The sequence below is a fragment of the Parambassis ranga genome, chromosome 8, assembly GCF_900634625.1.
Source record: "Parambassis ranga chromosome 8, fParRan2.1, whole genome shotgun sequence".
Classification (NCBI taxonomy): Eukaryota; Metazoa; Chordata; class Actinopteri; family Ambassidae; genus Parambassis; species Parambassis ranga.
The window spans coordinates 2893756-2910845 of record NC_041029.1 but is presented as its reverse complement, the minus strand read 5'-3'; the positions used below and the strand labels follow the sequence as shown (position 1 = coordinate 2910845).

At 46.4% G+C, this 17090-nt stretch overlaps 1 protein-coding gene across 1 annotated transcript in view; it reads right to left on the bottom strand.

Annotated features, from left to right (window-relative positions):
* Positions 1-1635: 1635 nt before the first annotated feature.
* Positions 1636-17090, bottom strand: part of cacna1ha (calcium channel, voltage-dependent, T type, alpha 1H subunit a) — a 33489-nt gene continuing 18034 nt past the window's right edge. The window contains exons 18-36 of the mRNA XM_028411192.1: positions 16179-16282; positions 15918-16041; positions 15658-15726; positions 15382-15566; positions 15071-15197; positions 14584-14709; positions 14306-14395; positions 13913-14105; positions 12062-12213; positions 11881-11990; positions 11367-11500; positions 11191-11261; positions 9993-10071; positions 8981-9099; positions 8621-8779; positions 8403-8543; positions 8133-8310; positions 6486-6643; positions 1636-6395 (exon numbers count right to left, since the gene is read on the bottom strand). Coding sequence (XP_028266993.1) covers positions 5163-6395; positions 6486-6643; positions 8133-8310; positions 8403-8543; positions 8621-8779; positions 8981-9099; positions 9993-10071; positions 11191-11261; positions 11367-11500; positions 11881-11990; positions 12062-12213; positions 13913-14105; positions 14306-14395; positions 14584-14709; positions 15071-15197; positions 15382-15566; positions 15658-15726; positions 15918-16041; positions 16179-16282 — 3552 coding nt within the window. The 3' untranslated portion in view covers positions 1636-5162. The remainder of the gene's footprint in view (positions 6396-6485; positions 6644-8132; positions 8311-8402; positions 8544-8620; positions 8780-8980; positions 9100-9992; positions 10072-11190; positions 11262-11366; positions 11501-11880; positions 11991-12061; positions 12214-13912; positions 14106-14305; positions 14396-14583; positions 14710-15070; positions 15198-15381; positions 15567-15657; positions 15727-15917; positions 16042-16178; positions 16283-17090) is intronic.

Here is a 17090-nt window from a genome sequence, read left to right as displayed (position 1 = left end):
TCTCAAGAAGAACTGCAAAGCAGAAGCTGCTCCGTCAGGAGGATGGAGGCTTTTTAGTTTTTATTTCTATCTATCTGTCATCCTGACCTTTTACTTCAGATTCAGAAAAACTTTATTAATCCCGGGGGGAAACTCCAGGTGCTGCACGCTCAGACACAGGTTAGCAATATAAAATAAGGCAAATAAAATCAAATAAACACTAATAAAATTCAAGTTCTTACAATAAGTCATTCTTACAGGACACACACACACTGCACATATAGCTGACAGTCAACAGTGGCACCTAGTGGCAGACAGAGGGATCACAGGCTGTACAATCCGTGCAGCAAAAACATCAGAGCTGAACAATTATGTTCTATTGTAAACGTACTAGTGTCAGGTGTGTGCTTCAGTTTTACTGAAAGAAGTCTCATGGCCACCAAAAATCTTCCTTCATGTCAGGACCGCCCGTCTCTGCTTCGCTTAACTCCGCTGCTATATTTACAGACAGTGAAGAAGTTAGCATGATCAATAAGTCTGATTAATACATCCTCACTGTCTGATTGTTTCACACATGTTCTGCTCACGTTAACCAGTTCAGAGTCCCTGTTTAATTATCCGATGGCGCCACCTGCTGGTCACGCTGCCTCCTTACAACCTGCAGCTTCATTTATCAACACCTGAAAGTTTATTTTCTGCTTTATAAATCACAGTAAGGATCTTCAGAGAGGCACCATGTGACCAGTCTCTTTTTAGATCAGTTGATCGTTCTCATCATTGATTGATGATTGATTGATCAATTAATGAATTCCGACATTAGATGGACAAACCAGTGGAAAATGTTCCTTACTTCCATTCATTGACTCATTGTTGCAGCTTTAGAGCAGATAATGAGGCTGTAGACGATAACCTTGTGTGTCTGTCAACACAAAAACAAAAACATCTTCAAACTTGTCCTTCCAGCAGTCATGGAGCACACAGACCTCTTCTTTGTAGAACTTGGATCCAAAGAAAGTTCTTACTGCAGTGATGAAAGGACCACTGAGCTCCTCCTCCATCCTGTTGCAGAGGTGTCAGTGTGAGGGTGTAGATCAGGTGAACAGGTGTTGGATGATGGTGGACTTGTGGTCTGGATCTTGTTGGTGTCCTCCTGTAGCTGTCTCAGAGATCAGTGTAGTCGGCCCCTGTAACAGTGTGACCCTTTTCCAGGTGGTCCATCAGCAGAACAGAGACCATCACCTTGATGCAGACCTCACTGATCTGTAGACTCTGTCTGTTTCCACTGTTTGGATTGTTCTCTGCTCTCTGGTTGGAGGTGGTGGACCCAAGTCTGATCCATGGTTACAGCCTGCTGCAGAAATCTCTCAGGATCCTCCTCAGAAATGACAGACTGTCTCTGGATCTTCTCATCAGGCCCACAGGGAGCTGACAGCTCGGTGTGGACGCCTGAGACATTCCCACACTGTGGTACGTGTTAGAACGTGTTTGGGGTGAGGATGTTTTTCAGGATGTGGATTTTCATGCACGTCTCATGACCTCACTGTGTGAGTCACTGATTGTCACACATCATTAAATGAACAGAATCAACAAAAGAAAGTATCAGACGTCGTGATGAATAAAAAAAGATCTCGTATTCTTTAATCGACAGGGAAACATCCTTCAGGACAAGGGTTGGTCATCACACAATAATCAGCAACGATACAATAGAAAGAGTCCGACTGCGTGGAGCCTTCGAACACCCCCACCTCCCTCTGTCGACAGGGCTTATTATTGCAGTACACACACACACCTCCTCCCCTCAGTGTAAGGCTTAGAGAGGGGGGGAGGGAGGCGGGGCCAATCACTGAAGGGTTAAAACGACAGAAAGAAAGAAAAAGGCTTCTGATTGGTTGCAGTTTGAACTCTGTGAGTTGTTATTATTGGGATCAGTCTTTTACAGAGGCTACTCCTACATAAAATATACATCAGTTCATTATGTTCACTTCCACTAGCATCAGGAGGAAAAGTGAAAAAAGTTCACCTCTACATGAAATGCAACGTCGGTTCTGCACAAAATAGAGCCGCGTCTATAAAACTGTATGCAGAGGAGCTCCGCCCCCGTACAGCAAATAACCACCCAGTATTGCATTGGACAATAAAGAAGAGGGTCATTTAATCAGTATGTTATCAGATACCAATTAATAAGAGCCCAGTGCAAGTAGGTAGTCAGTCTACAAATGGAAACATCTGAAAAGGTAAATATCAAAATTTCTAAAACATCCAGATGATTCTTTCCCAAAAGTTCTTTTTTTTTCTCTTAAATCAGAACATGCAAGAGTCAAAACTGTTTCCTCAAAAACAGGATTCAAATACTGAGATCCAAAGATCTGTAAGAACAATTAAGCAGTCACTCCACCAAACTCTGTGGATTCATGATGCTAAGCTTTAAGATGGAGGGGAGGGGGGGCTGCAGCTGACTGTGTGTGCAGGAAGAGCATGAGAAACAGTTAAAAACCAGGCTGCGTTCAATGTCCACACCTCTACACACCTGATCAGTGCCACATGCCAAAATTATCTGACTTTTTCTTTTTACCCACAATCCTCTGCAGCACTAAAAAAGTAGGAATACGGACATCAGAGGCAGGCCGGGAAGGAAGAGTGTGTGTGTGTGTGTGTGTGTCACAGCTGGAAGAAAATTCTGACTGAAATGTCACAATGGCTCCATGTGAGGGTGGCAACCAATCAGCAGGCCCCGCTGAGGTCACCTGCAGCTAAACCGACAGTTTAGGTTGTGTTCAATGTCCACACTTCTATTCTTTTTAAAACTTTAGTGGAAACGTCACATGGCTGAGCTGCAGACAGCAGCTGCATCCAGGAAAACATCATACAGACAAACGTAATGCGACATCAGACACTTTCAGGGTCAAAGGTCAAGCCACTGTGTATGTTAACAGTATGTATTTTTTGAGGGGAGCCATAGTGTGAACTAAACGTACGTGTGGACATGAAAGGCAGCCATGTTTTTGTCTCTGTGCCCGCTGCATGCACACTAATGATGATCTGACGATGATGATGATGAAGAAACTAGTGTCAAACCCTCAGCTGTCAGGACAGAAATACTTAAAATCTGTTTTACTTCCGCTTGCATGTTCAGAATGAACGTCGCAGCCAGCTGCTGTCACGCTGCCTCCTGCATGCAGTCAGATTGTGCTGTGTTGGAGGAGGAGGAGGAAGGGAGAGGAGGAAGAAGAAGGGAGAGGAGGAGGAGGAGGAGGAGGAGGAAGAAGAAGGGAGAGGAGGAGGAGGAGGAGGAGGAAGGGAGAGGAGGAAGAAGAAGGGAGAGGAGGAGGAGGAGTATGGCTTGGCAGGAAAACGTTTGCGGCGTTTTTTCAGCTGACGCGAGCGTGAAATCAAAGTGACAGATGGCTTATTGACGGGTGTCACTCTTCTCCTGGGCCTGAGCCTGACCCCCTCCCAGCACAGCCACACTCAGACCTCCAGTCAACACTACAGACAGACAGGTCCTCAGTCAGCATTTAAAATGGGTTCATATATCATATATATAGCAGTTCTACAGTATGTATGGATACAACAGTGTGGCTGTTCTCTATATTTTCCACAAATATATATTATTATTATTATCATCATCATCATTATTATTATTGCACTCTGGCTACACATATTTAGTAAGTTTGGTTGTCTTTACATAAACACAGGTGTCACAGCTGATTCAGCTTTAAAACAGGAGCAGAAGAGCGGCTCAGTGACGCCACCGTGTGGCGCAGTACGTTATAACCACAAAAACTGTGAATAAAAGCAGAGCAATGATTTCAAAATCACTTAAAACCTTTAAAATCATGAGTTTGATGTCAGCAACACGTTTCATAAGAGCTGGGACGGGAAAGCTTTGCATTTCTCCCTGCAAATGTTCAAGAACACATATAAAAGTCAAAAAATACTGAAAGTTAATAAAAAGTTAGACTTTTTCTGAGATTCAAGTAATTCTAAAACAAAATCTAATGTCTTTATAATTTCAGTGAACATGTTTTATTCTCATTTTACTATTACACATCTTTCCCAGTCTCTGAAACGTGTCACTGACTTTAAACTCAACAATAAAAATGTACTATCTTCTACTTCATATGGGTTTGAATGATTTGAAAATCACTTCTTCTGTTTCATCATGATCTGAAAACATTTTTGTTTACTTTTAATTTAATCAAAGAAATTTAAATGTAGCTCTTCATTTGTAAACGTGACTTTAGTTTGTCCACACAGAGGTCCGAGTGTGGAGCTGCGTCACTGAGCCCACTTCTTATCACACCGGACACAGAAATCTGAGACAGAGCTACAGAAACACAGCACACCCCCGTCCTCGCCTTTTCTTTTTTTTTTTTTTCAAAAATAGAAAAATAAAATCCTTCTGTTCGCCTCGCCGGCAGGATTCACTGCACTCTCGGTTTGAAAAGAAACATACATTCACAAGAGGACGACAGAGGAAAAACAAGCAACTTGAAGTTCAAATCTGTGTGCAAAAACATGTTAGATCTCTATAAAAATATGTGCATATGGATAGAGCTATTTTTAATCTCACCAAATACAGTATTTTCCTTTATTTACACTGCACACAGAAACACACACTACAGCTCTGTCCTGCTCCCCCTCTCAAGAAAAACATGGCCGACTTCCATGACGACAGACGTGACGATACTCGCACATACGAAAACACACACACATACAGACACACACTTCTGCTCTGATCAATGTGATCGAGGAGCAGAGGAGGGGCGAGCAGAACTTCTGTAGAAAACCTGAAGTTGCATATCCCACAATTCCCCCCCCAGCCCACGCTCGCATTTCACAAACCACTTCCTGGAAAAGGTCAGAGGTTATCAGCCAGACGCTGCTTCCTGATTGGCTCGCGTGGGTGAGGACAGTGTGTGAAAAAAACTTTGGCTACGGAGTTTGGGTGGCTTTAGTCCTGGACCGCCGTCAGTCCCGACATGCCGTGTACAGTGAGTCCTTCTAGGTTGGATTTAGAAAAATTGATCCAGTATCTGTAATGCTCAGTCTGTACCAGCGTCTCTCTGGGAAGAGTAATCAATGTCTTTAAATGAATCATCCTAAACAAAAACCTGCTCCTGTAAACGTTTCCTCTCTCCCGGCTGTGTCAGAGATAAATAATTCCCTCTCCACACGACGGTTCACTGGGCGGTCCTCCGGTTCTTTGCACTGAATCCTGCGCTGCCTCCCAGTCTGCTGTCGAAAGGAGAGGAGCAGGGGGTGGAGTCAGCATCTGACAGGCCGCTCGAGTACCTGGCCTGTGGTTGGTCGAAGGTAAACTGTGGGATGGGGATGTGGCGGGTGGCGGGGGAGAGCGGGTGCGTCTGGGAGAAGACGTTTGGGAGGAGAGGAGCGTGAGGCTGGATGAAGATGTTGGGGCTGATGGGGATGTGTGTGTGTGTTGGTGTGGATGTAGGCGTCAGTGTGTGTGTCGGTACGTGGATGGGCGTCAGGGGCGTGTGCATCGGAGAGTGTGTATGCGTGTCTGATGACGTGTTGTCTTGCGTGTGGATGTTGGACTGTGTGTGCGGCGTGAGGTCATAGGACGGCGTCCTGCGCCTCAGCATCGTGCTGCAGTCCGCCAGTTTCGGGGGGGGTGCAATGTGGGGGGGCTCCCTCTCTGAGGGCGGGTGGATGGAAATGCACGGAGGGCTCATCTTCTTCTTCCTGTGGTTGCTCCTGACAGACTGCACCCGCACAGGAAAAGCCGGAGCTCCTTTTCCCTCCTGCATCCGGCGTTGGTTGTCACCAGCGAAGACATCCTGAGGTAGGCACACCTCAATGGAGTGGCGCCGCTGGTCGTCACAGTAACCAGCAGACAGGGATGCCGGCTTTTCTAGGAAGCCCTGGTTACCCGCACTGAAGCCTTTCCTGAAGTCCCTGTCCTTCAGTCCCGCTCCGAGCAGGCTGAGCGTGCTCCTGGAGGAGGGCGGTGGCAGCGGTGGGGGAGGAGGGGAGGAGGTGGAGTCAGAGGAGCATGGCAAGGCGTAAGGAGAAAGAGAGTGACTTCGGCCGGCCTTCTCCTTGTTCTCCTGCCCTCCTCCACCCTCATCTCTCCACCCGTGCTGGGCTGAGCTGGTGATGTGGTACACCTCCTCGTCGGCTGGGTCCAACAGAGAGATGGCTGAAAGAGGCCGAGGGCGGCGAAGGCTCGGCGGGCGCAGCGGGAGACGAGGGGACGGAGGAGGAGGGAGAAGGAGCGTGGGGGAGGGTGGAGGGAAGGGAGAGGGGGAGGGCGGTGGGAGGGAGAGGGCTGAGGGAGAGGGGGGAGGAGGAGGGAGAGGTGATGAAAAGGAGGTATGACGAGTAAGTGGAGACGGCCTGTCTTGTTGCTCTCCACCCTGAGACTCCACAGAGTCCACTTTAACAGCCACCTGCAACACAAGCAGAAAAACAGTCACACACACCTTCGCTCTCACACACACACACACACACACACACACTGCAGAAACAGGGTCTCTCACCTGTCTGTGCAGGGCCCGTGGGGAGGGGCTGGGCGTTGGTGGGGCGATGCGGGGCAGGGTGAGGGTGGGAGGTGACTGAAGATGGACGGGCGAGACGTCCGGGACCTGCAGCAGAGAGCGGCTCTCACATGGCTGGGAGTGGACGGACATTACCGACACTGCAGGGGTAGACACGCACAGGATTACATCTCATACACACACGCAAGCCAGACACACACAAACACACACAATCGCACACGCATGCAGAAAACACATGCAGAGCTGGCATATACACCATGTGACCAAGTGAATGTGCAGTCTGTAAATCTGCAGCTGGGGATTGTTTGCATGATTGATTGATTGATTGTCCATCATTCATTAATCAATGTATTCTGACATTTTATGGACAAACAAGTGAAAATGTCCTGACACATTCATTGATCCTTGCTGCAGCTTTAGAGCAGATCATTAGACGATCACCACAATGATCTTCACAGCTTGCTGAAGAAGAACTGGTCTGTCCTGACCTCAAGACCACCTGACCCCCTGACGTCATACCCCTTCATTAGACATTAATAATAGGAGGACAGGGACCAGAAACATGGAGGCCAGCAGACACAGAGAGTAGCTTACAGTCCACATACTTTTGGCCATATAGTGTACTAATGTCCTTCGTTATTACAGAAGTAACACTTTATTGTAATAGAACATTTGGAGAAACGTGTTGAAGGTTTTCATGCTAAAAATTTAAAGTAGCTTCAAATGTTCGACTGAAATAAAGTGTTTAATGAAGGCAAACTGTCGGATCAGAACCAGTGCAGTTCTGAGCGGTTTAATATTCAGCATTAGATCCTGATTACAGTCACAGTTTTGCATGCTGAAAATTATTTGAATAATGGCTGTAAAACTACATACTATCGCACAGAAGTCAGATCATGACACATTTTCAGTCCGAGCTGCAAAGTCATGCACTGTAACTCTGACAGGTTTTTATCTTGAACGACATGTTTGGTTTTCAGCTCTCTGACTTTGCAGCTCGGCCTGGTCTGATCAGCCATCGTCTGCTTTAAGAATTCATCAGCTGAGCAGATGAGCCTGTGTGAAGGCCGCACTGATTCACATGTCTCAGCTCATCCACTGCAGTCGGTACCTTCCACACAGCCGGAGCCTGTGCACAGCCTGCTGGCCACACTGTGCCATTACACTCTGACTGCAGATGAAACAGTTCAAGTGATCAGTGTGTGTGTTTATCCTGATTCTACTCTGACAAACTGGAACTACAAACAACAAGGTCAAAGACAAGCCCACATTAAAGTCATCCAAAACAACTGCTACTGTATGAAATGTGGGCACGTTGTTAAAATACACAAACATGAACATTCATCTGGACCTCTCATAACGTCAGAGCAAATATGTCCAAAAGTAAATGGACAACCAGCACAGGCCAGCAACTGCATATGGCAACATGTAATTTAAATTAAGTTTAAATTAATTTTTGAAAGCCCTAAAAATTCTAAACAAAAAAGTATCTTAATAAATAAATAAATCGATTTTTAATATTAATATGAATTTAATGAAACAACCATTAAACACGTCAGACATAAACAGATCTCATTCTAAGTGTCAGTGTCTGACTTAATAAATCAAATCTCAAGTCTGATAAATTACCTGAATGCTGGTGCTGGGGACTGAGGTCTACCTCCTCTAGAGGATAGGGGGCGCTGGCGGGGCGCACAGGTTGGAACATGTAGCTATCATTTGGCAGAGAGTGCATCCTGGACACGGACATCTTCCTAGTGGACAGCAGGTCTGGGTCATCGCACTGCACTTCCTCCTCCTCCTCCTCCTGCAGGGGGAGAAAGAGACCGTACTTCGTCACTGTGTGCTACAGTGGATTATGTCATCCTGCACAGCTGTCCCTGGGTGATGTCTTCCTACCTGTCCAGGTGAATTGGGACATGGGCCTACATAAGTCCCTCCCCCTGAGCTGTTGTTGGAGGTTGTGCTTAGTCTGCGCTGACTCTCCATGGCCATTTCCAGGGCGATTTCTGCATCCATCTCTGCGTCCTCTTTAGCCTCCTGCACAAGCACATTACATTACTTACATTACCACACACACAAACACACACACCTGTATGTGTGTGTAGTTTCCGCACCTTGTTGCTCTCCTCCAGGTGTTTCATTAAAACAGCCACCACCACGTTGACCAGGACAAACTGCGCCATGAGCACGAAGGTGACAAAGTAGATGGGAGAGACCAGAGGCAGGTAGGCGAGACAGCTGCTGTCGTTTGGGTGACACTCCCTCAGTGTGTCCTGAGGCGGGAGACACATGGACGGTCAGACGTTTGGTTATACATTCACATCACACAGAGATGTTTCACAAAATAGGAAAGCACGGAAAACGTAAGCCACTGCTCGGCTCTAAGCTACTTTATCATCTCATAATTGGTTTTGGAGGTCACTGCACTTATGAGATAATCTAGTCATCATTTGTGAGTGTGTGTGTGTTCGTACTTTCATAATCCCGTTCCAGTTGTCTCCTGTGGACACTCGAAACAGCGTAAGGAAGGCCATCCCAAAATTCTCAAAGGTTGCGTGGCGACTCAGACCCTCACACGGGGTGTTGATGCAGTCTGAGCAGCAGAAATAAAACAGCAGACGTCAAACACACCACAGTGCATTCAAGAATAAAACATTGAAACGGTTACTGTTAGCAGCCGAGTGAAGCTGTTGTGACCCTGTGGACACGACACAGGAGAGGACGAGGAAAATCTCAGGGTCAAACGGACAGAAAGCCCCTCAGGAGACGTCTTTCTCTCCCTCAAACCCCGAGAGGTATTAACAGGGAGCTGGAGACGGTCCTCAGAGCATTACGTAACGTTCTCAGTATCAGTCACAGGAGAGGATTTAACAGGAGCGGTACAGAGCCACTTCACGTAATAATAATGGAATCAAGTGGTTCTTTTTATGCAGGACTGAAACATGCAGACATGTGAGTGTCACATTTATTAAAGGGGAGACAGAAACTCCACCCAATGAGAAACCCTAGCATCAAAGATTATTTACTTCTGTCACATATGTGTGCCAGACAGAGGCAGCGTTTCCACCCTGTGACTAAAGGCCCGTCACCATGAACTGAACTGGGTCAGTGTGTAGGCAGGCGCACTGACTCCGGGTGTATATTATTTACAGTGATGGCTCCACCAACCAGCCAAAATATGTGCTTCCATTCAGCTACTGCAGGCAGAGTTTAAAAATAGGAAGATGCATCTTGAGAGCGGAGAGATATTTCTGCATTATAAAACAGGGTAACAGACTTGGAGGTACAGTTCCACTGGAAGCAGGCTGTGTTGAGTTTTATCACAGCCTCTTGTGCGGTATGTAAATAAATGTGATGTCAGAATGGTGCAGACAAAGAGCGAGGGTTCAGCCGAGTCGTGACTGTGGTCGTAATGAACAGATTCAAAAACCTTTTCTGCTCGTGTGTGTGCGTGTGTGTGTGTGTGTGTGTGTGCGTGAGACTGACCCAGTTTGCCAAACAGCTCCACTCCCAGAGCAGCATAGATGAAGAAGAGCAGCATGAAGAGGAGACCAAGATTTCCCACCTGGAAGGCAGGCACATGTTAGACCTTCAAACAAACACCACGGAGGAAATGCTGCATGTTTAAAGCTCTGGGGATTTACTCTATTAGACACACATTAACCTTCCATTATACACAGCACACCACATTTACACTCATGATTTGCCTGTGGGTTCTTTTACTCATCATGCAGTTCAGAGACTGGATTAATAATTCCTAAAGAATAATAAGCTGTTTTCTACTCTTTGTTCTTGTGCTCGCTCAGCCCGATGTTACATCTGTGCACCTTTATTTAGACATTTGGAACATAACATAATTAGTATATAAAAATGTGCAGCTGCTCTCTGCCTCTGAGACTTCTGATGACTTTTTTTAAAAGCTACAATGCAGAGGGTTTGTCTCCCCCTGCTGGCATTGAGAGTACTTACAGATCCACAGAGAGTACGGGAGTTTCTGAGGTCCATAGTTTAGCTAAGTGGCTAACACAGGTTAGCATCGGTTTGGTTGGTGTTCTGACTGAGAACAGACACTGATACACAGAAATATTTGGAGCAGGCTGTATATAAACATGGACAACGTGGTTCCACCTCTGCCCATTGCACAACAGCACAGGCCAAAACATCTGGATTATGGGCACTGCCATATGGAAGCCAGAATCTGTGCAGTAGCGGTTGAGAGGTGAAGGTGCATCGTCACCCATTTCTCTGTTAAACACACCCCTCCCTCAACTTTTTGTGTGGCTTCTTCTCATTGGCCACTGACCGTGACATCACTTCCTTCTTTTTCAACCAACAATAACACTTGAGTGTCAACATACTGAACATGGAAAACCATCCACCATCTCTGGGAAATGTGTTCGAGGAGTACTCTTAGTTTTTTGTTGGGTCAGTTACACTGTATGTAAAGTTTTTGATATCTAAATTCACAGGACAGCTGCACAAAGATCAGAGAAGTCCTGAACAAATCGACACTTGAGGGTCAGAATTTTGTAAAGTGAAAAGATACGCTTCATTTCAATAAAATATTCAACGTGCATGAATCTTTTAATGCTGTCTGTTCCTGCCACTCTGACCCAGAGTTCATCAATAAAACAACACAACAAGCTGCCGTGTTGTGTGGAGTGCTCACAGGGTCCACATTTACCTGCGGCAGGGCCTGCATGACGGTATCCAGCAGAGCTCTCATCCCCTTGGCCATCTTTAGAAGCTTCAGCACTGCAGAGACACAGAGGAGCACGTCAAGGATCCACTGCCATACAGAAAAAGAGCTACAGCAGGCAGATCACTTCTGAAAACACCACACAGTGACTGTGTGTTTACCTCGTGCTATCCTCAGCACTCTCATGATTCTGATGATGGTGGGGTTTATGGGCAGGGCTGCATTCATCTTCAGCTCCTCCAGAGTGATACCCATGATGGAAAGCGCCACAATGGCTATATCCAGCTGATTCCACCTGCACCCACAGTGTTCACAGTGTCAGGAAACACAGCAAACACACTGACTCCTTCGGCAATAACAAACCAATACTTTTTAAAGGTTATTGTGAGTTAGGAGTAAAATTATGAGGAGGAGGAAGTGATAATACGGCTGCCTGGCTGCTGATGCTAAATAGAGATCAGGTGGTTTAGATTAATGGAATCCCACACAGTAATCTCTATGGTGGGGAAAACACAAAGTTTAACTGTGATAAGAATCCACCAGGACATCGTGAGACAAATGAAGACACCATTTTTATCACAATCTACTGAAAAAGAGGAGGGAGGACGCAGGAGGGAGGACGGAAGAGGACAAAAAGAAGAACGAGAAGAAAAGCAGTGTACGATGGTGTATAACCTGTCTTTGAAGAACCTCTGGATTCCAAATGCCACAAGTTTGAGCAGGGCCTCGATGACGAAGATGAAGGTGAAGACGTAGTTACAGTACTTAAGGACCTCCTCTAAGTACTGCAACACACACACACACACGCATTATTCCATGTCTGTAAAAACTTAAAACACACAGGCTGAGCTGTTACCTGTGGCTGGTTGTAGTGCTCGATGCTCATGGTGAAGACATTGATGCAGATGATGAAGGTGATGAAGAGATCCAGGTAGTGGCTGGTGCACAGTTTGTGGATGTACAGACGGACCGGGGAGTAGTCAGCGTAGTACGGCCGCTGCTTGGCCTCTGGAGCACACAAACACAAACACACACACAGACACACACAGACACACACAGAAACAACGCAGCTGTGAGACAGTGAGTCTGAAAGACCGTGTTTCCTGTAGTGTGCACAGGAGGGAGGACTCTTCTCTCTTCAACAAATCCCTGTTTCTCAATATGACTGCAGCATTTCTACAGTCATGTCACATGAAATGAGGCTCCAGCGGTGGCGCCCCCTCTGGTTGAGGGATGTCACTGCTCCTCACACTGTCTGTGCACACTACTGCTGTTTGAATATGAGAGGACATGAGAGTAACAGGTGGCCCCTTTATTATATGTACTGTTCTGATTCTGGTCATCTGTCACCTGGGTCAGTTCATGTCACAGCACACTCAGAGTAAAGACTGTGAAGAAAGAATTAGAAGAAGCAGGTGAGGAGGAGGGAGGAAAGGAGAAGAAGAAGGAAGAGAAGAAGACAGAACAAGAGGGAGCAACACTCACTGTGGACAGGTGATACGGTGGAACCAGAAGTGATGAATAAGTACATAAAATAAAATCTGGTTATTTATAAGTGATGTAAGTCTGTGTTTGGTCAGGACCTTTCTAATGTTTGTAGATTTTGGCCTGAAGCCTCTTGTGGCCAGAATGAGTATTACAACAACAAACACTGAAGGATGTTTTTGTTTTTGCTTCCATAGGATGTATGTGACTAAAACACTTTTCTTTTTGACTGTTTCTGTGTCTGAGGTGTCTGACACACTGTGTACTCACATGTCCACACCCATGAGTTTGTGTACGTGCATGTCCCGCCCCCTCCCCATGCCCTGTCTGTCTGCTGCATGCTTACATGCCTTCCATGTAATGTCTGATTTTAGAGGGGGCTGCACAGGGAGCGTTCAACAACACCACTTTTCATCATATCTGATTTTAGAATAATAATACAAAGTGAATGTGTCCACGTTGTTGAACAAACACTGAAGCCTCCCTCCCCCAGTTCAAAAGTCTAAAACACTTTCTGCATTGATCCAACTGTATTTGGAGTTTTAGACCAGTGAGTCATGTTACAGCACTAACATGAGATGAGAGCGGCTCACACCATACACTGCCTACTGTTACTGCAGTAAGAAAGCTGTGCTGTGGTACCCGGTGTGTTTGCAGGGTATAGCAGCTGAAGTGTCTGCTATGTTTCTGAGTCTGCCAGTCAAAGCGTGTTTTACAGGAAATGTCCCTCTTCTACCTGTGTTGAGTGGCGTCTCAGGGTCAGGGATCGACATGCATTTAGAGCTTGTGGGGGGGGGGGGGGGGGGGGGGGTGACGAAAATTTTGGTAACAAAATTTCCTGAGACGCAGCCACTGATGACTTTCACATGCTGGAGAGTTTCTAAATGCGACTGAGGTGTCATTTGGATTCTTATTTTTTTAACAGTACTCTGGTGGCAGTGGTATTATCAAAGAGTGAGCACATGAGGTTTTAGTTGGGTTTTGCATGCAGTGGTTAGGGGAGATTGGGTAGGGTTGCACTCATGCACTTCCATGCATCAGACTGGCGTAGCCCACGCTGTCTCCCGTGATCAGACACTGTTTGCGTGAGCTAGCCAGCCTTTAAACTGTCCCTGTTTGTAAAGTTCAGGTCCCTGTGTTCTCTCTCTGTCTCTGTTCAGGCTCTGAAAGCAGGCAGTGCTCAGAAAAATAGACTACCGACCAGCCCCTCCATTCTCCTTACTCCTGCGCTTTTTCTCTATCATTTTCAGCCTCTTCTCCTCCCGCAGGCGCGCCTCCTCCTCCTCCTGGTCCTGTCGGCACTTGTGGAAGTTCTCAACCACGACGCCGACGAACATGTTGAGCACAAAGAAGCTGACGATGAGGAGGAAGGAGATGAAGTAGAGAAGCATCCATGGGTTGTGGTTCCGTACAGGCTGAGGGAATGATCAGAAACAGCCGTGTTACCTCTGACATTGCTGCATGTTCGAATTTCTTAACAAACTGAAGCACTTTTAGCTTTTTATGTGTAACTTTGAGCTGTTGACAGACTAGCAACAAGGACGGGGAGAGGGAGGTGGTCCTTCATCTGCAGCATCCAAGATTTTTGTGTTTGACACATCTGTCTCATCGTTACCTGCTGGTCCACTCCCACTGCATCCAGCCCGTCATACATGATGTTGACCCAGCCATCCTTACACGACAGCACAAACAGAGACATCAGAGCCTGGAGAGGAAGCACAGAGATGTACCGTCAGGGGTTTAAAAGATGTCTGAGGAAGAGGAGGAGGGAGGAGAGAAGAAAGAGGGGAAAAAAACAAGAAGATAAAAAGGAGGAAGAGGAGGGAGAGGGGGAACAGGTAGAAACAGTAGAAGAGGAAAAAGTAAAAGAATCCCCGCTCTTAGTGTGTGTACCTGAATGAGGTTGTCGAAGTTGTACTTCCTCCGTATCCAGCGGTAGTTGGCCTGCTGACAGTCCGACTTGTTGGTGATGTTTTTTATGTCCAGACCTTCACAGTGGTAGAACTTCCCTTTGAAAAGCTACAGAGTGTGAGAGAGAAATATGAGCGTGAGGTCTGCAGGGCTATTTGGCTGCCGTTTTCACATTATCTCAATTGCACCGGAGCCTGCGGCTTTTCAAGCAACCGACTATTAATGTCAGGAACAAAAGGACGTTTCATAGAGTGTGTTCTTATCAGAGCGCCTGGCTAATAGCTGGGCTGGGGGTCATGTTGTTCCTTTCTACACTTAACATAATTGCTATTCTTTCAAAACTATTTAGGAACAAAAGCCTTCAGAGACAGCTCCCTGAAGCCACAAACACACACGCAGCTGCCGGATATCCCTGACATTTTCACTAAAAGAAGCAGAAGCACGGGTGTTTGTGTGGAACTGTGATTACCTGCACCCCTAGGATGCCAAAGATGATGAAGAAGGCGCAGCAGATCAGGACAATGTTCCCGATCGGTCTGAGAGACGTGATCAGAGTCTCCACGACCAGCTTCAACCCCGGAGCTCGACTGATCACCCTGAAACACACAAATTCACTTTTTGCCTCCTCTCAGCCACTGCTCATTGTTCCCTGCAGTGTTAAGTCATGCACCTCTATGGAAGCAGCACAAAGCCTGCAGCCAAAACCTTGATATCACACCAGTGAATCATGGCACATGGAGACACCGTAGCAAAGAATTAACCTGAATCATGGAAAAGTACCTCAGGGGGCGGAGGGTTCGCAACAGGCGAAGGACTCTAAGGATTCCCAGGATCCTGTTTCCACGGGTGTCCACCAGAAAGACCAGAATGTCCACCATAGACACAAACACTAATAAACCATCCAGAATGTTCCAGCTGGACTGCAGGTAGCTCTGCTTCCCAAAGCAGAAACCCTGAGCTACAACCTGGACATGATGAAAAGCTGCATGTCAGGATTCAATCCCAGGAATTCATTGATCCAGAAAAAAGGACAAGAAAAGAAGTGGTAGTGTTTACCTTGATGGCCATCTCTGTGAAGAAGATCACAGTGAAGATGTGGTTGGACACACTCAGAAACAGTCGCTCCTGCAGGGACACGCACAGAGCTCAGGTCGTCCATTATGATTAATCAGTATATTAAGTGATGGCTCCACTTGATATTGTTTATCACATTAAATAACACACATTGAATATATATTGAATATTGAATCACTCATATTACTGGTTACATTAGTGAGGTGCTCACAAGTGTGTGTGTGTGTGTGTGTGTGTCTCACCTTGCTGTCAGGCTGTATGCCAGGTCTTTCCAGAGCAATGGTAATGCAGTTGAGGAAGATGAAGACCAGAACCACATGGTCGAACCACTTGTGGGAGATCACACATTGGCACCACACCCGGAAGCTAAACAGACACACACACACAGTGATCTACAACACAACTACACAAGCTCAGTCAAGATATCGACCTATAAATCAGCTGTGAGTATATGTGAACAGTAAAGAGTTGAGAAGCAGAGGGGAAAATCATGTGTGTCTTACGGGTTCTCTGGAGAGAACAAGTACAATGTCCAGTCTTCGTGTTCTCTGCACCACCGGGGCTTCAGGTTACGGAGCTCCTTCCTGATCCAGTAACAGAAAGACGCCTGCAGGAGTGAGAGGTCACAATGACGTGTTACAAACACACCATTAAAACCACTTTAAAATGATTCATAGTTGAAGACGCAGTGTTGCTGATGTCAACCTCTCCACATGGAAATCTATGAGAACACTATAAACGTGTGTTCACTTCATAAATGGATGGACAGTGTTTCGGGCCAAATTCTCAACAGGAAGTGAAACTCGTTAAAGTTTGTGAGAAAACAAACACAAGAAGCAACTTCTCATTAAAACAGCCCAAAGTCAGGTTTGTCACACTCTGCTTATTAGGCAGACAGCCACTGTGTGTGTGTGTGTGTGTGTGTGTGTGTGTGTGTGTGTGTGTGGCAGCAACCTGCTGCTCGGATGTGCTGGAATCCATAATCCTGACACAGACACATGCAGAGATCCCCATGTATACACATCTAATTTGGCACACAGACACACACAGACACACAAACTCAAATACACTCATTCACACACACACACACACACACACTGTCTCCATACAGTGTGTGAAGCCCGAGAGAGGTCTTTTGTTTCAGTGGATTTCATTTAGAGCCAATAAGACCCTCAATGCTGTCGCACCAGACAGAGGTCATCCAAAACCACCGGGGGGAGTCCTCTACACACACACACTCACACACACACACACACAGAAATGCATAAGCTCGTTGACTGTATGTACACAAGGTGTTTGGTACCCACTGAGAAAACAATTACCGCCCGAGCCAATCAATTACAGCGTGACAATTAGCGTCCCCGCAGACATGCAGTGTGAACACAAACCATCTCCAAGCCACGGAGACAAAGGAG